Here is a 14,935-nt window from a genome sequence, read left to right as displayed (position 1 = left end):
TGTTCATTTGCATGTGCGAACGCTCGTGTATGTCTCAGACCCAGAGCGGAAGTCTAATGCAGACCTCCCCCCCCATGATTACACACAAGCCTCTCAGGAGCTGAACTTTGACCGGTTCAGTGGTTTGAGTTTTGCCTGGTTTGAGTTTTGCCCACACGGCAGTTCCTCCTACAGAGCCCTAAACAAATTGATGGTGTTTTTTAAGAAGAAAAAAGAGGAAGTACATGTGTACCTTTCACAGATAGTTTTTATTTCCTTAATTAACTAGATTTGCAGCTCAGATTAATTTCAGGACTGAAACACACCACTCAAATCCCAAATATCTCCACTTTTTGTTCTATTTCATTATTACAAAGACTTGAAAACTTTGTAGGAAACCAAAATGTAAAAAAAAAAATTCCATCTGAGAATGAAGGGGGGGGGGGATAAATAAGCAGGAATTTTACATCCTGGTGACTACAGTTATTCTGTCATGTGCTAAGAACTAAAGCGTTCACAGTTTGTATGCCTCTTTGTTTATTTTCTTTGTTGCCTGTGTGTGTGTGTGTGTGTCCACATTTACGTGTGTGTTTTTGTCCGTCCACCTCACTGCTCCCAGGTTTGCCGCGAGTTCCAGAGGGGCAACTGCGCCCGCGGCGAGACGGACTGCCGCTTCGCTCACCCGAGCGACAGCCCCATGATCGACACCAGCGACAACACGGTCACCGTCTGCATGGACTACATCAAGAGCCGCTGCTCTCGCGAGAAGTGCAAGTACTTCCACCCCCCGGCCCACCTGCAGGCCAAGATTAAGGCCGCTCAACACCAGGCCAACCAGACAGCTGTGGCTGCGCAAGCTGCCGCCACAGCTGCAGCCATGGTGAGAGCACAGCACTACAGGCTGACTGCTGCTGTATCACACCCACACAGTGATATAGCAGAAAACACTCACACACACTTGTACTTTTTTTTAATGTAGTAACATTTCACAAGGTTTCTGCTTGTTTAGAGTGCTGACAGAAAGAGGCTATAAAGTCTGGATGGGACAGAAAGGCTCATTTTTAAGGACTTAGACCTTAATGAATACAAAGTGGGATGCTCATGTTTTATCTTTTATACTGTGTATGCATCAGATAAATGTGTGATTATTAGAGGCTTTATTTTATAGAGTATTAGTACAGAACTGCCGTGCCCAGATAATGTTGTCCAACAAAGCACAGCCTGTTTAGATTAGAGATCAGAAACTTTTGTATGTCCTTGAATACAGATTTATCCCTGAATACATCACTTTTTCTATTATTTTTTTTAATAGTCAAAATACAGATAGGCACAATTATGCAAGCGTCATTTTTGCTAATCATCTTGATCGATGGGATATTTAAACAATGACACATCCAGCAACAGAAAATGTGGAGCACTGCTTTATTACTTTACGAAACAAACCCACCTCTGCCAGTTTACTCTCATGGACTCCAGTGTACAGTTCACCAGTAATAGTTATCTCAGAGAGAGGCAGTTGTATACATAAACAGGGTTTTAGTGAGACCTAAACACATCAGTCTAAAGCTGCAAGAACAATCTTATAATGTTATAATCTCACCGCAGTCCTCTTGTATTTTCCAATGCCCTTGGTTCATACAGAGACAATGTGCTGGCTCATCCCCCATCCCACTCCACTGCTCTCAGTGATAAGTGCGGTTCTGCAGATCAGTGCAAATTGAGTCTGGGATGGATGAGGATGTAGCATCACGATTGGGGGTTTACACTCCTGTGCCTATAGCTTGAAAAGTCCCCAACAATAAGCGGCACACAGGCAGAAAGGTAGACAATAAGGTGGAAATTCAGACATACAGCTGGGAGGAGTTGGGCGTTCCGTCTTGGCTGTTCCCCACCTTCCCACGGGCGGCTCTGAGTGGCTTCTTTTGAATGGTCCTTTTGGGTACTGCACTTGCACACCTTGCTCTGCGCCAGTGTGATGTCTGACTCTTTCTCTTCCATGGCATGGGCATGCTTTATGCGTTGCGCATACGTCTCATCGGCTGGCTCCATTGCTGCTTGCTCTCCCTCTCCTTCCTGTATGAATCAACAGTGTGGATTTTAAGGCAAATGTGAGCTTAGTTGTGTTTGGACACATAAATTTAAACAACCTTTTGTAAAAGGAAGCATGAGACCCAAAAGGCACTTTAATCTGATGCTGACCTCACAGCGCTGTTCTCTTAAAGGTACAGCTACCAACTTAGCTCAACAGCTCCATCACAAACACAATGTTATTGTTTTCTGCCCACAGCGCTATGCGTCACACCCCACCTGTGTTCCTCGTATACTCCAGTTTATCAACTTTATGACCCAATTCCCAACTTACCTCGCCACTTACAGCCTCTGCTGGAGGTGAACAGGGTTAACCCCAGGACAATAAGTTGTTAAGTCAGCACCTTTAATCTAATTTTCTTTTAGCTCTTAGCCTAAGCTGCGGCACTTTTATTGAAGCAGAGATCCATAAAACCTGTTCTGATGCACTGCTGCAAATAGGTAATATCATTACCCATAATTCATTTTTTTTTTTTAAATCTAAAGCAAATACGATAAAGTGTAACTAATGCAGTAAGATCGTGTTACTGAGATTATGTTGTTTTACTGTGCCACATCATGTGTTGCTTCCCACGCTGTGATCTTCTTTCTCATTGCAAGTCAAATGCCGGCATCTTTGCTTTCCATGTCACTTTATCAGACCATCTTCCATTTTTAACTAACCACTATGTTAAAGTCTGTTAATGCCACAGTGCATCAGCAATGCATTGTTGTTCTTTGATAGGAGATATACTGTTACATATGATATGTAAATCCACATACATGAAGCAAGAGGCTTGTGCATGGACCCCTTAAGTGCCGTGTTCACCACACCCATGTCATCTTTTTTTTTTTTGTCCCCTTCCAGCAGTGACATCAAATACAAAGGCATTTTTATTAGATAAACAAAAGCAAAAACTTGAAATAACAGTCTTTATTGCTACCTTGTCAGGATAGTTCCCCAACTGATATCAGCTTAGTGAAGCTTGGTGCTTAAACGCCTCTAGAGTTTAAGATGCTTGGGTTGTTTGTTTGTTTTTTAGGGAAATGTAAGAATAAACAGAGCTCCACATTCTTTTATTACATTACAACTTGTGTCACTTTCCCAAGTTCATTGATCACACTAACAAGCCACACGCACTTACGTTGAAGTTTTCCTTTGAGAATTTGTCGTAAAATGGGAGTTGACAGCACTTCAGCGTGGGATGTGATTGCTATGCTACTTTAATTTAGAATTGTTAGCGCTAATCATTGCAGCTGATGGAGGCAGACCTGCTTCTAATTGTGCTAATCTCTAGTTTAAAATCTCCTCACACTAATGAGTCCAGGTTTTTTTTGCCAGTTATGAGGGCAGAGTTCGATCACTTTGAAGGGCTTTGACCCGACCTCACTCACATCCCACTCTGCTGTGCGTGCTTTTGGACATTTTCTCAGGCCCAAAGTCGCCTCACGCCATCCAATAGAGTAATTCAGCAGCACTGGAACTGTAGTATTGTACTTTGACAACTGAGTAGCACCTCTGTACAGATGTCAGGTCAGCATCTGTAGCCAGAATAGTTGGGTTTACATTCCTGCTTTTTGTTCTTGCGTAGATACTTTAAAAGTTGACTTTTTCAGAAATAGCTAACATTTACTACTAAATGATTTCCCAGTACATCATAGAAACTTGCTTTATTTTAATTATTTTTTTTTTAACCAAAGGTTAATATAGATGCTTTTTTTTGCTTTTGTACTAATTCAAAAAATAGCAATGTTTCTTTAAATTAAACAAAACAAATTTTTGTTTATGTGCATGCCTATTGTTTTGTATGTGGTATACTTGCATTCAGATTATTTTTGTTTTTGTTTTTTTCCTTCTCACCTATCCACAATGCAATGCTGTCCCCCATGATGCACCTCTGCTTGCTGTTACCTGTATGTTAATACGCTTGAATCCCATTGGCCCACTGCCATCATGTGCTCGCTGCCTGCTAATTAAAGACTCAGTCGACTGCCAAAGCAATGAAGCGACCCCTCGAGGCAACTGTAGACCTGGTACTTTGACCTTTCACCTTTTGCTTTGCATGTAGCTTCTTTAATTGTACTGTAGCCACTCACAGAATTTAATTTGGCTCTTTTTGTTTTTGTGAAACCCTGTAAGAAACGTAACTGTTTAGATATTAATCATTTATGATCACCAGTGGAAATTCTAGACTGTATTTTTCATTAATGAACAACCACAAAGTAATGTTAAAGTAATTCCAGCTATCACAATACTTTCTTTCATGTGTTGTTGCTATGATGTAGTTTCTCATCGTCCTTGTGGTAGTTAAAACAAGTTTTCCATTTCTGCCTTGTTGTGCTGTGCGTAGACAAATAACAGATTTAGAACATTTTAGTGTTGACCTGTGGAAGTTTACAGTTCAAATCTACTGTGTTTCTGTTTGTGTGTTTTCCAATGGCAAGGCGTTCCCGCACGGCATCCTCCAGCCCCTACCAAAGAGACCAGCACTTGAGAAGAGCAACGGAGCGACCTCCTTGTTCAACCCCAGTGTTTTGCACTATCAGCAGGCGCTGGCCAACGCACAGCTCCAGCAGCCCACTTTCTTTCCCACAGGTAAGAGCTCCCACATAACGGCACACAGCTTCAGTTAGACGCGCTCATAGGTATGCGGAGCATGCACGCACACATAGACCCACAAATACATTTCAGCCATTTTACCCCCCCAGTTGATCCCCAATCCCATCTTTCTGGAGTTTCACAGCTAAAAGGGAGACTCTCCCACGTCTGTTTAATACAGTTTAGTGCTTGTGTTTCCTTTAGAAATGGATTCATGAGGATGGTGCACACGACGAGCTCCGTCGTGCTGGTGTGTGTTAACGTTTTAACTGTTCACCACGCCATACCTAAACCCTGATTTACCACCTGCTCATAAAAACACGTAATAGCTGCCAGGTGGAGGGGCAGCGAAGGCTTTGATCAGAGCAACAAAACATATGATATATTACCATCTCAATATGATACACCTGCCGTTCCCATGCCTGAGGATATAAAAAAGCAGAAAAATCCCAACTGTTCCAACACGTGCTCTGTGCTTATTCTTATTTAGGCTCCACTTCGAAGGTCAGAAGGAATGTGTATTTGATTTGTCTGAACAGACACGGAAAAAAAAACCAATTTTGTTCCCGCGTACCCAAATAATTAAGGTCCTCCCCCTTAGACAGAAACAAGCAGTAGCTTGATGTCCCTCTGGCTATTAGTTAAATGAGTTACCTGCAGCTTTAATGGTAGCCTGTAGCGACACATGAGGATAACACTCCCCTCCCTCGCTCCTCTTGCTGCCTGCTGTTTGTTTCCTTTGGGTTGAGATCCCTAACGGCCCTCCATCTCTGTCTGTTTCTTTGTCAGGGTAAAGTCAGGTTTACACCTCTTTTTTTTTATCGATCTGTAAATTTTCAAACGAGTGCCGTTGAGTCTCAGTAGATATTTGGAGTTTCTTGTTCCACTTTTATGCTTCTGATGCAGTAAACCCCACCCATCTTGATATAAACCTGATCTGGCTAGAAGCCCGCGCACATCATTGTACTGACGATGCATGATGCTGCTGTTTGGCTCGCCTCTTCAGTTTGATTCTTTCCCTTTGCTTTTTTATTTAGTTACATTATTTTTTTACCCCGGCTTGTTTATAGCATATATGTGAAATGTCCTTTGTTGCTGCTATTTAATGGCAGCATTTTGCTTCTATAAAGGACCTACAAAGTTATTAAATCATTAAGATACATACAGTAAGCTGACTTGGGCTACTTGGGAATTAGAAAAGAACTTTGAAAAAGACAACATCAGCTTGGGAACTCTAGATTCCAAAAAAATTGGAGCAGTGGGCGATACAATCTGTTCAGAAGTTGATACCGACTGACTTCACAAATTTTTCACAAATTCCAACACTCACAAATCTGCAAATAGTAAACAAGCAGCTTTGCAACTAAACATGGCTTCTGTTTCTTATAGATTACAGCTAAGTTTGCTTTATATTTGACTCGTAGCTGCATATGAACAGTATTTTCCATCTAATACATAACTCAGTGAGGGCAACTCTTGTGCTTGCTTGTGTATACGCTTTCATTATTAGCTGACATCACCGCTGTAATAGTAGCAAATGATCTGAGTGAAGTTTTTTTTTTTGTGTGTTGTCTAACCTTGTCGTTCTCCTCCCCCTCAATTAACAAATTTCTTTGCTCCTCTCTCCCTCTCTGTCTCCCTCCTTCTCTCTCTGTCGTTCTTTGCATGAACACAACAGGGTCAGTCTTTTGCATGACTCCTGCTAGCAGTCTTGGTAGGTCCTGACCTTCCCATTGCTCTCTCACACACTTTTGTCTGATTTAGGTGGGGGTGGGAGGGGGCAGTGTATGCAGCCTCTTGCAGGTGAGACAAAATGTCACAGTTTCATTGCGCCGACCTCTTAAGGCGTGGATGAAGCCTCTTCTCTAATGTGCTGTTGTTTTTCTTCAAACTGCATTTATTTACGCTGAGATATGAAACACTTTTCATTTTGTATCACCTGAAGGAGTCGTGACTTGAAGTTCTTGTTTCCCTGCTGACCGACTTTCTTGCTAATGACTGTTTGTTTACAATTAAAGTTTTTAGTTTGATCTGATCTGTTCTTAAGCTCTAGGATAGCTTCTGTTTGCAGTGCTGTGTTAATCAGGAAATTTAAATCAGTTTCCCAGAGAAATTACTCGTAACTGGGGCTTTTGTCTTGGCTTAAAGGGATGGGAATTGTAAAGACTCTCAGGCACCTTATCAGCAAAGTAAACAATATTATGAAAATAATCAAAATTGCATGTTTCTGGCATGTGTGTTGAAGTAGCTGCCTGGCATTTCCCTGCTGCTCAACTTGTCAGCCCACATGGACTAAGAAACTAAAATTACCATCCCTGCTGCCAAAAATTCAAACATCTCACGCTCCTTAACTTCTCTGGGAAAAACAGCAGACTGATTTTCCGTATAAATTTCCTTACTTGTGATTGTAATCAGCTTCTCTCCTCTTGTTTTTTGTTTTTTTTTCTCCCATGCTCTCTTTTTCTTTATTCTTTTTCTGTCCACCTCGCTTTGCATTGTGAATGGTTGCATGCCATCTGCCGGTGTAACCCTAACGATGGCTTGCTGGCTCTCTTGTCACATCCGCCACCATCATCACCACCACCATCAACAACAACAAACTTTACCGTCGACACACACGCCACAACTGTTCCCATGGTCACCATAACGCTCCACCTACCTGTCCATTGCTACAACATCCTCCCCTCTCCCTTCATTCCTCCTCCTTCCTCCCTCTCCCCTTTCCTACCCTCAAAAACAAAGTCCCAATGATGTACAGTGCTACGCCTGCTACTGTCTCTGCAGCAACAACTCCTGCCACAAGTGTCCCCTACGCAGCAACAGCACCAGCCAATCAGGTTTGCTCCTTTTAAAGCTTTCTTTCATCAGTCCCCGGAGCTCTGAATAAGTACTGCCTTCTAATAGCGAGCTGCAATAACCTGCAGCTGAGCCCACACCCAGCCTCTCCCCGATCATATACGTCCCTGCACGGGGTGAGCTCACGCTGGCATGAAAGCCTGTGAGTGGGCGTTTTCCAGACAGTCTAAAGCCGAGGGGCTACCTGAGCAAACCGATGCCAGCTCAGTGCATCTTACCTCATCGAAAATGCGTAAAGCACTTCCGAAAAGCACTTCTTCAGAGCTCCCAAATTTGCAAGTAGTAGTTGTGTTATGTTGCACCACTTCCTGGTTTTGTTTTGCATGTTCTGTTCTGTTTTACTTTCTACTTTTCTTGGTGTTGTCAAATAAGCCTCTCCATCTGCAGTAGGGACGTCATCTGTACTGCTTGTGTGCTATGCAAACACACACATACACACAGGCCATCCCTGCAGCTGGTTCGTAACAGCAGCCATGTTGAATCTGCTCCCCTTTTCCACTTCTCCCAGTTTCACCTTTTTACCTCTTCTTGGACGTGGGATTAAAGGGAGAAGAAATCATGTGTGGAAACAGTTCCAGACTGCACCTGTCAGGGTGAAACAGACAGGAAAAATTATCAGAGAAGCCGTCTATAAATGGCCTCTGAACGGCTCTCCTGTTGCCGCGTGTCAGCAGGAGCCAGGGAAGCAGGGCCAGGTTTGAATGCCAGAGTGACGCACGTGTGGCCCATTTTAAACCTGGAAATTTCAGCACAATGCTGGCACTCTGGCCTCACGCAGGCAGCTGGCAATCATTTACCGGCAGATCCGCATAGAGGTGCTTTGAGGACACACAGATGAACAGATGAGATGTGTTCCACATGTTGAAATGAACCGCCAGACAATCGTCATTTTCAGGGAGCTCAGAGATTTCCATAACGGGGCATGTATAAATCATGCAAATACAGAGGAGTAGAACTTCTTCTCCGTACTCTTTTCTGTTGGTCTCACTGCCTTGATGTCTAGAGAATTCAATAAACTAATGCTATTCTTATATTAAACAGTTTATTACAACCTTCAGAAACAATGCTTATCTCATCTGAAATGAAAAATGAGAGGGAAGTGTCTCATAATAAGAAATTCAAAGCCATTTTTCTGCATTTTAAGGAAAAGAAAAAGAAAATGAATCATTTCTCCATGAATCCCCTCCTTCTATCGTTAATCACGGTCCCGGCGCTCCTCTTAGGCTCCTCATAGGCCAGCAGTGCACACACTTCCTGTGAGTCACCGTCTCTTCCTGTAATTGGCATGCAGCAGGAGTAGCAGCAGGAGCAGAGCTGCTCTTTAAAAATTCATGTGGGACAAGGAGCTGGAGAAACACTGACGTCAGCCTCTGCTGTCTGTCTCCGTCTGTCCCCTCCTCTTTCTCGTCCCTCCTCCCCGCCGTGCAGCGAGGACACAGTTAACCCCTATCACCATCGGCCAAGCCACGCACAGTGCACGCCTTGTTTATCCCAGACATCCCAGTCATGTGGTTTAATCAAATAGAGATCCAGACCCTTTTTTTTTTTTTTCTTTTTTTATTAAGGACACATGCTGCTGAGGTCACCGTTTGAGCTCAGAATGCCCTTAATTAAAATCTCTTAAACCTTTTTCTCCCACGCTAAGACCATTTATGAAGAAGCAGAAAACCCTTTCTTATATCTTTCTTTCAGTGGAATAGAGCTGCGTCTTAATTTAACATTTAGATGACTGAGACACAGTCCTATGGGGTCAGGGTGTAGGAAACATGCTGACAGGTTCAGACTCTGGTCAGCTCATGACCCTCTGAACTGTTAATGTGACATGACAAGCAGGAACCAATCGCATCCTTCCATGTCTGAGTGTATATTAGCCATGTGCTGCCATTGCTGTGGTCTCTGGTAACGTCACCACTTTAGCCGGAGCTTATGAAGTCACAGCGCCATCTGCTGTTAAAATATTGCACAGCAAGTCATTACTTTTCCTGCTGAACTGATTGGAAAATAAGTCGTTTTTTTGTTTTTTTTTTAACATTGAGTAGCTCTTTAATGAAATTAAGATAAGGTCACTAAGCTCTCATGAAGTTATAATCTAACTAAATGCTCCAGCGATTCAGTCCCCCACCGTATTCTTACTCACATCATCATCATCTGCCATCTAACCAGCTTATTCTGGCCTGACACATGCTGCTCGGTTTCTGACCGAGCGGAGCTCCGAACACCTCTTTGCTGTTGTTTTTACCATCGTATCAAGTTTATTACACCCATCTGCACCACTAAATTGATCTCAGACTTCCACGTTGCAGGGAGAAGCGTGCGCATCACACGCTGTGCTGACCTCCTGTGATGTGTGGTGTGACCAGTGGCTTCTGTCCATTGTCTATTAACAGACACCATGTCGCTTTGTTCTGCCTCGGCTTGCTGCCAGTGGGCAACCACGTGATGGCAGCCAGCAGATCTTCTACCTGCCCCCCACCCCTGCCCTCAATATACTATCTTTCTCTCGCTTTCTCTTCCCCTGTCTCCATCTTTTTGTTGTGTGGCAGATTATTTTTTTATCTCCCGACATGAGAATGCACAGAGGCAAACAGGAAAGAGTCAAATGCTGTTTGCATTTAGCTTCTGCTCTTATCTGCATGAAGGCAGGCAGCCGGTGTCCCCACAACTCAACAACGACTAACTGAAAGTACCATTGTTGTGAATAGGTTGCGGACGAAAAATAACACAAAGAGTGCTGTCTTTGCTTTATCACTCCCTGCCCAGTTCACTTTCAATGATGCATTTAGATAAAAAACATTTTTTTAAATGCAACGTTCACCAGCTCCTCTGCTGATTTGGACCTGAGCTAACAAACAAGAAGTTTAAATTTAGTCTACTTTTACACCGACATACATCTGGCAAAGTGGGCGTGATTCTGATCGTCTGCTTTAGAAAGTTATGAAACGTATTGTTGTTGTAAAGTAGCCTCACATAGCATAAGAGGATCTGACAAAGTCTGAAACATGCTTAGAGCTCTATTTGACCAAAATGAAGTCCGAGACACATCTTCAAATGACGCCAAATAGAGCAAAACATCATCTCTGCTGTATGTTTCTAGTAGATTCTCATGGGTTTAAGTGACGGGAAATCTTTTACATGAGCTTGTGAGTAGTTTAAAAAAAGTTTCTCTCTGACAGGAAAAGTAAAACTCTATCTCTTCTCGTTTGTGTCTCTGTGTCTGTGCTGCAGATCATCCTGAAGTAAGCGTCGGGAAGGGAATGGAGTGTCACAAAGCTGCACTAGGAAACCCAAAACAGCCCCTCTGTAAATACTACCTTGCCTCTCCCATAGAGGTCCAGCAACCTGCATGCTAAGAGTGTAACACTTCAATTTAACCGTAAGAACTGCAGTGCCGGTGTAACACACAGAGAAAAGATATATACTTTATGTATTGCTAGGAAGAAGAAGAAAAAAACTAATAACATGAAAAAGTCAAAAATATTCTGTATATTACATACATAGCAGATACACTATAGAGGTCATTTTATCAACTGTTCTCCCAAAATACCGTTGACTCTTTCCTCCTGCATATTTATTCAAAAAACGCAACGATGCACAACATTCATCCCTTTGGTTTGTCAAAATCGATGTTTGGTTTGCACTGTATGGAAACATAGTGCGTCACGTTGAAGTGGTAAACGGGAAGAGTCACAGAAAACCCACGCACAGCCACACCTTCGCACTCGACGCTGTCAGGAGGGTTTTTCGTCTCGCAGTCTTCGCTTTTCTCTCCACGAAGTTGAATGTCCTCGGGGCAGACAGGCTCAGCCGCTACAGTGCCCCCCCCGCCGCCGCCCCTCATGGCCCTCACCTGCCCCCCCGATGCTGTTAAGACGCCATGATGAAGCTTATCCTCCCCTCCCCCCGCCAACGTTTCATCAGCGGAAACATCTTGCCAAAGTTGCAGCTTGGAAGTGGTTGATGGAATCAGACCTGCCAGACAGCAGAGCCCCATTTTAACACCCTCCTAAATTCTTCTTCTTTTTTAAATCTTTGCCATTGCCCATGCTGCAAATACAACCTGCTTGCCATTTATTTGTTGTGATGCTGGTTTCAGTTTGTTTGGGAGGAGCAGTGGGATATTGCGGTTAGTCTGAACAGGAGAAAACGGTTCCCAATGTTGACAGAAGATAATCGTGGCCATTACCGAAAAGCCTGAAGGCTCGGGTCTGTGCCAAGGGCTCAGCAATGCTTGAGGGTTTGTTCAAGACATACCAAGCCTTGTGTATTCGTGCGTGTGTGTGCATGTGTGTTCGTATCTGGAAACTGATGGTCTGCCGGCAGACTGCGACTTAAAGCGAGGACCAGCAGGTGATGGCAACACCAGGCCTGGTTGGAGAGTTTTTATTTCTTGGGGGAGGGCGATGGATTTAAGTGCTAATCTTAAACAAAACAAAAAAAAAAGTGAAAATAACAAAAAAAATCAACAAAACAAAAAACGGTGCATTCGACGACATTCGTCAAGCAAAAAGATGACTTGAACTTCGACTGGAGGGCTATCTGTGACCGTCGGTTGTCCTGTCCAACCCTACTATCACCGATAATCCTGTTCCATTTTAGAAAACTGTAGAAGTGCCTAACAAATGCTCATCGACAACACGCATCCGGAGCGGATCATTACGAGTCACAAACACAAACACACTGGCTGTCAGAAACTACGTGGACTTCTCGGGAAAGACCTCACACTTTGTTACTGGAAACAGTTTTTCTAGTGACCGTTCATTAACATCACAAGTGACTTTATCAAAACAGGAGAAACGAACGAAACGACAAATCAAGAAATAGCTTTGTAGAATGTTTTGGTGACTTTCACGGTGTACCATCGTTTCTTACATCGGTTTGAGTAGTTTACATAAGGAACGTGAGTAAGAAAACAATGTATTGTAAACTGTGTAATGTATGTAAAGTGTCTCTCATTTTGGAAGTTTATATTCATGGTTCTTGAAATGTATTCAGACTTATTTAAAATTTGTGTTGTCTACTATCAAGGTGTGTTTGAACCCCCCCCTCCTCCCCCTCCCAGAACAATCATTTGTTTTTAAAGCCAAGATCATAAAATGTACTTTATTTCCCACCGATATTCTCCTATTTTAATTTTCACTCAAAAAGCTCAAATTTTGCTTTCCATCTTTCTCAAAATTGGGATGTAAATTCACGGTGCTTTGTTTACCTAGACAATCCACAGTTCTACATTTCACTGTCTTGGTGCCACTCACATGCATTATGACCTGTGTGTAATACTTGTGGAAGGTGTTAAAAGTCCTATTTGGTTGTAATTTAACTTGTGTTACTCTTGGTCAATTTTTAGTCCAAAAAAAAAAAGAAAGAAACCTATGTTGTAAACTATTCTATTTTGAAATGAATGTAATTTATTAAGCTGCGCTACATTCTGCACGGTTGGTCGTTTTGGAGATCGAACCCGTCAGGTCAGCGAATGAGAGGCCGTGCGCGCGTGAGGGGCTGGCGGCTCAAAAGCTCACCCCGCCGTCGCCGACAGAAAGCGACTGGATCTTTCTTGCCTTCTCATCGACTAAGAAAAGATCCCGGCGGTGCAGTAACGAGCATAGTCGTAGAGTTGATTGTGTTGTTGGAGGACATATAAAAAAAAAAAAAAAGTTTATTGTATAGAAGACATTTTACCAAAAAAACAAAACAAACAAAAAAAAGCAAAGAAAACTTAAAAAAAGATGTACTTTTCACTCTAGTAATGATAGTATTTCATAACAATATTAAGTTGTTGCTGTGGCAACCAAATGTTGCGATTACTAAAGTTGGGTATTTTTGTAAATGACATTGTTAAGTTGATTTTTGTTTTTTGCTAGAACACTGTACACAAAGGTAGATTGTAAAGAAGATGCGAACATTTCTTATTCTTCTCTGAGATTATGGCAATGACCTGATATTTTCATTAGCAAATAACAGCCCTGTAGTGCTGTGACTGTAACACTTATAGATTTAAAGTCATCAATGTTATATAGATTACACATACATCTAAATCTAAATATATATATATATATATATATATATGATATATATATGTAAGAGCTAAATATTCTATAAATTAATAAGTTCAGATGTAAAACTTCTCCCCTGACAAAGGCCCTTTAAGTTCCACACTGAGACATTTTATTTGAGGCGATGTATGACTAGAGTTTAGGATTGCACTTTGTTTAAAGACGTGATTTTTTTTTTTTTTTTTTTTAGACGTCTGGGCACTCTTGTCAGTACAGTCATCGGTCAGAAGCAACGATAATTAACTTTAATGGAACATGTTGTTGCATGGGAATACAACGATTTCTTTTCTTACTAAATGATAACGTACTGAATGTTTCTAGTGGAAAAAAAATTTACAAAACGAAAAAGGAAAAAAAAAAAAAAAACCTCATTTGGTGACCCACAACACCCTCTGTGTATGGACTCCTCTTGAGACGTAATGTTTCTTGAAATGTGTTTGCAATGATTGACTGGTGGTGAAAAGACAAATGTAAGCACTTTCTGAGCAGTTGGTCAACTGAGCAGACTCAGCTTATCCAAACACTTTGCCTTATCTTGAGTCCATCGTGCTTAAGGTTTTATGTTTTAAGAGCTCTTAAGAAATGTATTAAAGAGACTTGAACGGCTCACTATCCTCAGATCCCTTCTGAGTTTCATTTCAAACATGAATCTTTATATCTGAAATCATTTTTTAAGGTTTTGATGTGTGCACCACAAAGCCAAAAGGGAGGGCTGCAACAGAACAGTCGCCGGTCTTTACTTCTGGTCTCCCGGACCTGTAGTGACGTCTTTTTGTCCCATTGCCTTACAATGGAACTGATGGAGCATGCAATTCACAGCTTACGCCAGCAGAGGGCACTACAGTAGAGTCTGGAGGTTATGAAGGGACTGCCTGTGTTATGATAGTTGCAGTCTACCTTACCAACAAAGACGTGAAGTTAAATTGACAAGAGGACCCTCATCAGATTTATAGTTTCAGTGTAATCCTTTTAAATGTATTCTTTTTACATATATTTTGTGCTATTTTCTGTTTATATAGTCAAATGTTTCTTTGGTTCCAGCAAGATAGTGTAAAATCTATTGAAAGAAAGAAATAAAGAAAATCAAATGATTTCCTTTTTTGGTCAAAGTCTCTTATTTCCATCAGCATCATCAGTTTTTATGCTGTTTGCATTTAAGTAGATCTGAGAGCTCCGTATTTAAGCTGCTGCCACGGATGGTAAACACGATGATAAAGCCAAAAGGCTGATGCAAGTTAGCTCTTCTCCATTCTTTATTTTCTATGTCATTTCCTGTCTCCACAGTGGAGCAGGTTTAGAAAAAAAATAAGAAGTATGAGGGGTTATTAATGCCACAATACTGCACATTCTGGATATAGAAAGTTGTTAATGTTGCTCTTAACAA

At 41.9% G+C, this 14,935-nt stretch overlaps 1 protein-coding gene across 14 annotated transcripts in view; it reads left to right on the top strand.

The window, feature by feature from the left end:
- LOC142391817 (muscleblind-like protein 2a) overlaps nucleotides 1–14,646 on the top strand; it is a 47,195-nt gene extending 32,549 nt beyond the window's left edge. For 4 of the 14 annotated variants that reach the window (XM_075477918.1, XM_075477916.1, XM_075477917.1 and 1 more), the window contains exons 5-9: nucleotides 599–859; nucleotides 4,027–4,080; nucleotides 4,492–4,642; nucleotides 6,324–6,359; nucleotides 10,727–14,646. In XM_075477918.1, coding sequence (XP_075334033.1) covers nucleotides 599–859; nucleotides 4,027–4,080; nucleotides 4,492–4,642; nucleotides 6,324–6,359; nucleotides 10,727–10,851 — 627 coding nt within the window. In that variant the 3' untranslated portion in view covers nucleotides 10,852–14,646. Of the gene's footprint in view, nucleotides 1–598; nucleotides 860–4,026; nucleotides 4,081–4,491; nucleotides 4,643–6,323; nucleotides 6,360–7,387; nucleotides 7,483–10,726 lie in introns of all 14 variants that reach the window. The other 10 variants (XM_075477924.1, XM_075477920.1, XM_075477928.1 and 7 more) reach the window with 10 other exon arrangements.
- The last annotated feature ends 289 nt before the right edge of the window (nucleotides 14,647–14,935 follow it).

Source organism: Odontesthes bonariensis, chromosome 11, assembly GCF_027942865.1.
Source record: "Odontesthes bonariensis isolate fOdoBon6 chromosome 11, fOdoBon6.hap1, whole genome shotgun sequence".
In the NCBI taxonomy this organism is placed as follows: domain Eukaryota; kingdom Metazoa; phylum Chordata; class Actinopteri; order Atheriniformes; family Atherinopsidae; genus Odontesthes; species Odontesthes bonariensis.
The sequence above is the reverse complement of the archived record's forward strand: the minus strand, read 5'-3'. Positions and strand labels throughout refer to the sequence as shown.